This window comes from Tachysurus fulvidraco, chromosome 2 (assembly GCF_022655615.1).
Source record: "Tachysurus fulvidraco isolate hzauxx_2018 chromosome 2, HZAU_PFXX_2.0, whole genome shotgun sequence".
NCBI lineage: Eukaryota > Metazoa > Chordata > Actinopteri > Siluriformes > Bagridae > Tachysurus > Tachysurus fulvidraco.
In genome coordinates this window covers 42,306,254-42,316,253 of record NC_062519.1, presented here as the reverse complement: position 1 = coordinate 42,316,253, position 10,000 = coordinate 42,306,254, and the positions used below count along the sequence as shown (strand labels likewise).

Genomic DNA, 10,000 nt, shown 5'->3' with positions numbered 1-10,000 from the left:
TCAAGCACAGAGTGATGGAGAGAATCGATTTTATAGGTTTCTCCTGTTTACCGTCTCTCTAACTGACACAGAGGAGTGGGGAGAGAGAGAGAGAGAGAGAGAGAGAGAGAGAGAGAGAGAGAGACAGACAGACAGACAGACAGACAGAGAGAGAGAGAGAGAGAGAGAGAGAGAGAGAGAGAGAGAGAGAGAGAGAGAAACATGAACCCTGAGGGTCTTCACAGGTTGAATAATCATCATCACCATAATCATAATAATAGAAGAAAAGGAAATAGAACAAGATGATGAGGGAGAAGGAGAAGAAGAAGGAAAAAGCAACCGAAGAAGAAGAAATGGAGGATAAAAAGGAACGAGTGATGCAAAAGAACGTGTTTCACAGAAATAAACATGGCGAGGCTGTTTGAGGCTTCAGCAGGAGGTTCTGTACCTCGTTGTGTGTGGAGGACAGACCTTCCTGAGCAACACTAAGTTCAGCGGTTAACTTCAGCACGGCGTCGTCTCTGCGGGTCACCTATAGCATCCACACACACACACACACACACACACACACACACACACACACACACACACACACACACACACACACACACACACACACACACACACACACACATACACACACACACCAGCTCAACTGAACAGACTAACTGTAAATCATTCAGCATTTATAAACATGGAGCTTATAACTGAACTATAATTGAACTTGCCAATACCTTTTACGCCTGAACTCGTCGTTCGCGCGGTGGGGCCTCCCGGCTCTGAAAACCCCCTGGGGGAACTAAACTACACTCTGGTGCCACAGAGGTGAACAGCCCTTTTGTTACAGGTGTGTGGTACCTTCTGCTGAGCTGCGTGATGTTTCTCTGTGAGCAGATGGAGCTGATGTTCCTGCTCATGCAGCTGAGACACCAGCGTCTCTCTCTGTCCTTCAGCCTGCTGTAGCTCAATCCTCAGACTGGACACTAGAGCTTCTTCTTCCACCAGCTACACACACACACACACACACACACACACACACACACACACACACACACACACACACACACACACAAATATTATGGCTCACAAATGTCTTATTGTGATTTCTTATTAAGACTCATACAGAAGATTAAAAATAAGATGAAGGAGGAGGAGGAGGAGGAGGAGGAGGAGGAGGAGGAGGAGGAAAAGATGTCAGAAGAAGAAGAAGAAGAAGAAGAAGAAGAAGAAGAAGAAAAGCAAAGAGGATGAGGAAGGAGAAAAACAAGAATAGAAAGTAAAAAGGAGGAAGAGGAAGCAGAGGAAGGTGGTCTGGAGTGTGACAGCAGTGATGTAGATGTACCTGGGAGTAGCAGCTGGTATACTGGTGCTGTAGCTGGTTCAGTTCAGTCTTCAGCTCCATCTCTCTCTGCTCCTGTCCTCCTCTCTCAGCCTTCTGTAACAACAAAAATCACCTGAGTTGATAAAATAGACCTTCATTTCTTTATGTGAATCTCACACTGCCACGTGGACAGTCTGAGGGTCCGTCAAGTCTGAGGGTCCGTCAATTCTGAGGGTCCAACAGTCTGAGGATTTGTCAAGTCTGAGGGTCCATCAAGTCTGAGGGTCCAATAGTCTGAGGGTCTGTCAAGTCTGAGGATGCAACAGTCTGAGGATCTGTCAAGTCTGAAGATCCGACAGTCTGAGGGTCCGACAGTCTGAGGGTCCGACAGTCTGAGGGTCTGTCAAGTCTGAGGGTCCATCAAGTCTGAGGGTCCAATAGTCTGAGGGTCTGTCAAGTCTGAGGGTCTGTCAAGTCTGAGGATCCAACAGTCTGAGGATCCAACAGTCTGAGGGTCCGACAGTCTGAGGGTCCGACAGTCTGAGGGTCCATCAAGTCTGAGGGTCAGACAGTCTGAGGGTCAGACAGTCTGAGGGCCAGACAGTCTGAGGGCCAGACAGTCTGAGGGTCCGACAGTCTGAGAGTCCATCAAGTCTGAGGGTCAGACAGTCTGAGGGTCAGACAGTCTGAGGGCCAGACAGTCTGAGGGCCAGAGGGTCCGACAGTCTGAGGGCCAGAGGTTCCGACACTCTGAGGGTCGTCAAGTCTGAAAGTCTGATGGTTTGACAGTTTACCTTCCATGTTCATGGAGAGGAAACATCAATAAGCATGGTGCAGTCAGTCACACTGCCATATAACAAAATTCCACCATTAGTTATTTCCCATGTGTCTGACGCTCTTACCCTTTCTCTGACCTCTCTCTGAGAGTTCCTGAGCTCATCGGTCACCCGCTGCAGTGCATCCTGGGATACGATGAGCTGCCAGCAAAGGTCGGCTGCTTCCTGCTCACGGGTACGCAGTTTCTGTCTGAGAGACTCCGCCTCCAGGCTCAGAGCGACTACACTGTCCTCACACTCCTCAAGCTGTTGGTATGCGTTAAAACAATCAGAACACAAACTAAACCAATAACCCGGAGCAATCCGATTAAATACAAAAGGACAGAAAGAAAAAAAGAAACGGAAATAATCGCTTAAAATAAAGTAAGGAAACGATAAGAGTGCATCAGCAGAGTAAGAGCTTGTGTCCGTTTCCTTCCCACAGTGTAATGCGTGTTTAGAGGCGATTTGTCACTTTAAGGAAACGGCTCGATTCGGCCCGTCTTCATTTAACGGCAAATGGCTAATGTGGGCTCCGACCGTGCCGCTGATCGTTCGCCGAAATGACTGCGGATTACACGTAATTATCTGTTAAACTATCCCTCACCCCCTCCGTAATAATCCAACATCCCTTAAAACATGATGGGGATCGAGCTTCTACTGAAGATTAAATAGTGCAGCGATCGCGTCGTCCGTAATTACGTGGAACCAGGAAAAAAAAATGCACAGAAGCCTGGAACATTAGTAAGGAAAAATAAAATAAAAAGTGCATTAGGTTGGACTGAGGTTTCCAACACACACACACACACACACACACACACACACACACACACACACACACACACACACACACACACACACACACACACACTAAACTAAGCAATAACACAAGCGTTATGGTCGTCGGTGTGTTTCGGTCTTTTTTTTTTTTTTTACACGTTAACAAGCCGAAAACTTTCCGCCATCAGCACATCGTAGCTTGCGATGCTGAGAGACACAATTTAGGACGTTATCCGGTCTCGCACGTGGCCGAGGCTCGATACCGACCTGATCTGGTTTAACTGCTTTTAAGGCATGAAAAAATTATGACCCGATTAATTTTTACGTTTAACCAACGTCATTTAAATTAATTACCACGAAATGTATAATTGTTCATATACAGTGGGGCTCGAACGTTTGGGTAAAAATTTATATTAATGTGCATAAAGAAGCCCAGGAAAGAAAAGAAGAACCCATGGTGCTGATTGTCGGGGCAAAGGTCAGATGAGTCTGGGCATTTAAATCCTTTGAGGTTGACATCACCTGGTCTTTCCAGATGATGATTGAGAACAATCCATGACACTGTCAGGTCTCAGCAAGGTATTAACTCTGCAGGGTGCCCAAACTTTTGCAGATGCCATTTTTTTGTTTTCTGTTATTTTGAAAGTGTAAATAATGGAAATAAAATCTAACTCTTTTTTGACATATTATAAGAAAATCTAATCTGTAATTTGATGCATTTTGGAGATTTTTCCAACTTTTCTTGGCTTCTTTATGCACATTAATACGGATTTTTTTTACATGGGGTGCCCAAACTTTCGAGCTCCACTGTATTTGCTCGTTTATGGTTAATAGACCCGAAATAAAAACCTTATTTCTGAAATAAAACTGGTAAAAAATTTGACATTGCTTGTCCGAACTTCTCGGGTCACGGGGAGCCTGTGCCTATCTCAGGCGTCATCGGGCATCGAGGCAGGATACACCCTGGACGGAGTGCCAACCCATCACAGGGCACACACACACACTCTCATTCACTCACACACACTCACACTATGGACAATTTTCCAGAGATGCCAATCAACCTACCATGCATGTCTTTGGACCGGGGGAGGAAACCGGAGTACCCGGAGGAAACCCCCGAGGCACGGGGAGAACATGCAAACTCCACACACACAAGGTGGAGGTGGGAATCGAACCCGCAACCCTGAAGGTGTGAGGTGAACGTGATAACCACTAAGCCACCGTGTCTCTCCCCCCCCCACTAGTGAACCGGTGTTAATAAATTCATTGATAGACACTTTAGCGCATTTTTGATAAAGGGATTGAATGTAAAGGGCTCAAAAACAACCTTCAAACTTCAGCGAATGTCCCAAAGTTCTCAGGGCAAATGATCGGAATCTGTGGGGGCAAAAAAACCTTAACGTAAAATAATGCATGTATGAAAATGCCCTGAGTCGCTGGAGGATGCAGATGGGAAGCGGATAATGTCCTAGTGTGGAAATATCCAACCAAGATCACTCTTTTTGATGGTTCTGGTATCCGATGTCATCTCAGACTCGGAACAAATGAGACGACGTCTCGCAAATGTGGGCAAATACGAGAAGATAAGAAGCAGCAGCTGCTCGTCCTGTGTGTACAGCTTCAGGACTGGAGCTATGTAAATTTCCCCTCCAGACCTTCTTCAGTCGCTGACTCAGCGAGAGCGTAATGAACTCCTGAGTGTACGGCTGCATCCAGGAGCCTCATTTTATTCCACAGAACCTCCTGAACGTGTCTCCTGACATCCAGACTGACACCTCCTCCACCTTCTCCCCCCTTTATCTTACACTCTACAGTCATTTGTTTTTTCACATCTCATCCTGTTTTTATCTCCTAGCTCTCTACCTTCTCTTCTTTTCAGCTTGTTCTGTATTTCATGGCGTTTCAATTTGTTTCACACACACACACACACACACACACACACACACACACACACACACACACACACACACACACACACACACACTCGCACACACACACACACACACTCGTACACACACACACACAATCTCACACACTAGTAAACACACTCGCACACACACTTGCACACAAACACACACACACTCATTCGCACACACACACACACACACACACACACACACACTCTCTCACACACACACACACACACACACACAAACACAATCACACACACACACACACGCTCACACACACACACACACACACTCGCACACACACACACACACACTCAATCGCACACACACTCGCACACGCACACACACACTCTCACACACACACACACACTCACTCACACTCGCACACACACACACACACAAACACACACACTCACTCACACACACACACACACACACACCACACACACACACACACACACTCGCACACACACACACACACACACACACACACACTCACTCGCACACACACACACACACACACACACACACACACACACACACACACACACACACACACACACACACACACACACACACAATCACTACACACACACACACACACACACACACACACACACACACACACACACGCTCACACACACACACTCACACAAACATGTCTAACTTTGTTAGACATAAAATGAGCCTCAGTAACAACAGAGAAAAAATCTGCACTTAAACATTCCATAGTTTTTGCTAATTCCCATGACGGGTGCCAATAGTTTAACAACAAAGCTCTTTTTTTGTTCAGTGACGTTCTGACTGTGAAGCACATCCATAAACGTGCAGGCGATCATATACGTGTGGACCTGCTATACAAAGCGGACCGGAATTTTTCCGTCCGACTCGCATACGTTGCTCCCTCCGTACGAGCCTCTAAAAGCCTCTCAGTGTGCCTCACCTTTCAGAGCGCTCACTAAGGGAGCCGCACACTTTCTATTTCACGACTGCCTCCGATAAATCGCTCTGTGACGCTATTCAGTCTCACAGCGGCAGGTCGGAGCACCGGAGCCGGAGCAGGGACAAAATACAGAAAGAGTTACAGTAGGAGAGCGCGCAAACACACGTGATGTGACTTATACGTGTTTCTGACCTCCCTGGAAAATGTTTAAATGGTGACTTCACTCATCATGACCTCCCAAACCTGTCTCTCTCTCTCACACACACACACACACACACACACACACACACACACACTCTGTACTATACAACAGCACCACCAGGACGCGTGCAATCGACAGCCAAATCCGTGTCAAACTCAGCCTCCCTGCAGCCGTTCAAACAGAAACGTCTCGAGGGGCCTTTAATGAGTTTTCGAATGAAAGTGGTGACTTGTCCTTTACGGACCTACAAACTCCTGCGGTGACGCGACGGCACATAAAACTTGGCGTGAGTAAAATAAGGAGTGTAAGTAAGTGTGAATGTATAGCGTGGCGTGGGCCCTCGGTAGAGGCCTCCATTAATCAAATTGTCTGCACTGTGTTTGGAGAGGAATCTCATCCAACCGCCGGAGAAGCACTTAGTGGTAAGTGGAGCTCGGGCCTTTGAAGGAGTCGCTTTATTGTGGCCCCAAAACACAGTGAGGCCGAGCTGGAAAAACACTGTGACCTGGAGCTCAGAGGTGCAGAGATTTACACACACACACAAACACACACACACACACACACACACACACACACACACACATACATACACGTGCGCACCAAACACGCACATACACACACACACACATGCGCACTCACACACACACACACACACACACACACACATACATACATGTGCGCTCCACACATGCACATTTACACACACACGCACCCACATACATGCGCACTCACACACACACACGCACCCACATACATACATACATACGCTCACAGCACGTGCACACACACAAACACACACACACGCACCCACATACATACATACATACATACATACATACATACATACATACATACATACATACATACGCTCACAGCACATGCACAAACACACAAACACCCACATACACACATACGCTCACACGCTCACACACATGCTCACACACACATGCACACACACACAAACACACACACGCACCCACATACATACATACATACACGCATGCACACACACACACAAACACACACACGCACCCACATACATGCAGACGCTCACACGCTCACACACACACTCACACACACACACACACACACACACACACACACACACACACACACACACACACAAATATACACGTACGCACCACACATGCACACATATACACACACTCACTATAGACAAACACACATGCTTGGGATTTATAGTATTAGCGGAGCATGCGGCTAGTCAGCTGTAATGCACATCTGATATGATCTCACGGGGGGGGGGCCAGAGTTTGACACCCCTGCTATAAAGTAAGCGAGCGGATGAACTAACTTGTTTCTTAAACGATGAATTAATTAAAAGTAAAACATGTCATTCTGTAATATATATATTTGTATTATTATTTTTTTAATAGTAAACATTGATAAATAAACTAACTATCAGCTTCGACACTCTTTACTTCCTGCAGAGCCGACAGCCAATCAGAGAGAGTCTGTTTAAACGGCTACTATAAAAGACAGCAAAGAGACAGAGACCTTGTCCTGGAGTCGCAGCTGTTCGTCCTTCAGTCTTTCTACCTCCTCGTCCTGACTGAGGTCCTGACAGAGACACAGAGTTAGAGTGAGAAAAAGAGACAGAAACATGGAGGTAGAAATGTTGTGCTCTGGAATCAAGAGTCAGCGAGTCAGCGATTACTATTAATACTCTTTTTATCATCATCATCATCATCATCATCATCATCATCATCATCATCATCATGCATGTTAACATCTTGATTCTGATTGGTCAGGTGGTGTTGATTAATTTCGATAAAGCAGCTCTAAGTGTAAATTTATAATATTACTATAATATGTTATTGTTTCTATAGCGACAGCTCATCGGCAGGGACTTGTCTGGTGAACCTGTCACTCAAAATGGTTAAGGTTCTGGACCCAGGGTTTAAACTCCAGCTGAAACCGTTGGGTCCTTGAAGGAGGCCCTTAAAAGCCTCACGTTTCCAAGAGCCCAGGTGACGCTGTACACTGACCCCAACTGTCTAAGGTGAGCTATGCAAAGAAAAGTATTTCATTCATTCATTCATTCATCTTCTACCGCTTATCCGAACTTCTCGGGTCACGGGGAGCCTGTGCCTATCTCAGGCGTCATCGGGCATCGAGGCAGGATACACCCTGGACGGAGTGCCAACCCATCACAGGGCACACACACTCTCATTCACACACACACACACACACACTACGGACAATTTTCCAGAGATGCCAATCAACCTACCATGCATGTCTTTGGACTGGGGGAGGAAACCGGAGTACCCGGAGGAAACCCCCGAGGCACGGGGAGAACATGCAAACTCCACACACACAAGGCGGAGGTGGGAATCGAACCCCCGACCCTGGAGGTGTGAGGCGAACGTGCTAACCACTAAGCCACCGTGACCCCCACTGAAAAGTATTTCACTGTAACGTATATGTGACAAAAATAAAGGCGCTTCTGGTGAGGAGTTGAGGTGATGAGCTGAAGTGATGATGATGGTGAGGGATGATAAGATACCATGGAAACCGATGTGAGATATAAGGAACATGCAACTTTAGGATGGTGACTGTGAGTCTGCTTCGACACTCCACTTGGTCCTTGATCATTTGTCCTCGAGCTGCATGTTTAATTCCTTACACAGTGGATCCTCTGAGCTGACGGGTCGAGTCGACACCAGTGAAGGTTTCACGCTTGCACTACATGATAAACTGGGTTCATTGTGCACGTGTGCGAGAAAAGCACGAGCAATAAATGCACAGACAGAATGAAATGCACAGAATGAAAGATGGAGAAAAAAAAGATTTCCATTTCAAATCAAGTCTTAAAATAGCATTTCTTTTTCGCTTGTTAGTTCCGATGACGCTGTGAAAAGCCGGAACTAAATAACGGAACTGCCCATAAAGCCCAGAAAATGGAATTGAGAGAAAGAAGGCACGGGGGTCCTGTGTGAATCTCATTATGTGCACGAGAGTGGGTCACAAGGACTGAAAGCTTTCGTTCACATTCATGCCGGTGCTTTGACCTGGTTTTCTTACACGTGTACAGACCTCTCACAATTTAGCCTGGATGTGGAGTGGAGAAAGCTGCTTTACTGTGTAAGTGCTAGACAGTAAGTAAGTGCTAGCACAGACACACACAGACCCTCACAGACCCTCACAGACCCACACAGACCCACACAGACACACACAGACCCACACAGACCCACACAGACCCACACAGACCCACACAGACCCTCACAGACCCACACAGACCCACACAGACCTACACAGACCTACACAGACCTACACAGACCCACACAGACCCACACAGACACACACAGACCTACACAGACCCACACAGACCTACACAGACCCACACAGACACACACAGACCTACACAGACCCACACAGACCTACACAGACCTACACAGACACACACAGACCCTCACAGACCCACACAGACCCACACAGACCTACACAGACCTACACAGACCTACACAGACCCACACAGACCCACACAGACCCACACAGACCTACACAAACCCACACAGACACACACAGACCCACACAGACCTACACAGACCTACACAGACCCACACAGACACACACAGACCTACACAGACCCACACAGACCCACACAGACACACACAGACCTACACAGACCCACACAGACCCACACAGACCTACACAGACCCACACAGACCCACACAGACCCACACAGACCCACACAGACACACACGGACCTACACAGACACACACAGACCCACACAGACCCACACAGACCCTCACAGACCCACACAGACCCACACAGACCCACACAGACCTACACAGACCTACACAGACACACACAGACCTACACAGACCCACACAGACACACACAGACCCTCACAGACCTACACAGACCATCACAGACCCACACAGACCCTCACAGACCCACACAGACCTACACAGACCTACACAGACCCACACAGACACACACAGACCTACACAGACCCACACAGACACACACAGACACACACAGACCCACACAGACCCACACAGACCCACACGGACCTACACAGA

General features: G+C 47.3%; 1 protein-coding gene across 1 annotated transcript in view; it reads right to left on the bottom strand.

Annotated features, from left to right (window-relative positions):
• LOC113663266 (trichohyalin) overlaps positions 1 to 10,000 on the bottom strand; it is a 199,365-nt gene that overhangs the window by 41,290 nt on the left and 148,075 nt on the right. The window contains exons 16-20 of the mRNA XM_047810246.1: positions 7,469 to 7,531; positions 2,203 to 2,382; positions 1,322 to 1,414; positions 838 to 984; positions 428 to 511 (exon numbers count right to left, since the gene is read on the bottom strand). Coding sequence (XP_047666202.1) covers positions 428 to 511; positions 838 to 984; positions 1,322 to 1,414; positions 2,203 to 2,382; positions 7,469 to 7,531 — 567 coding nt within the window. The remainder of the gene's footprint in view (positions 1 to 427; positions 512 to 837; positions 985 to 1,321; positions 1,415 to 2,202; positions 2,383 to 7,468; positions 7,532 to 10,000) is intronic.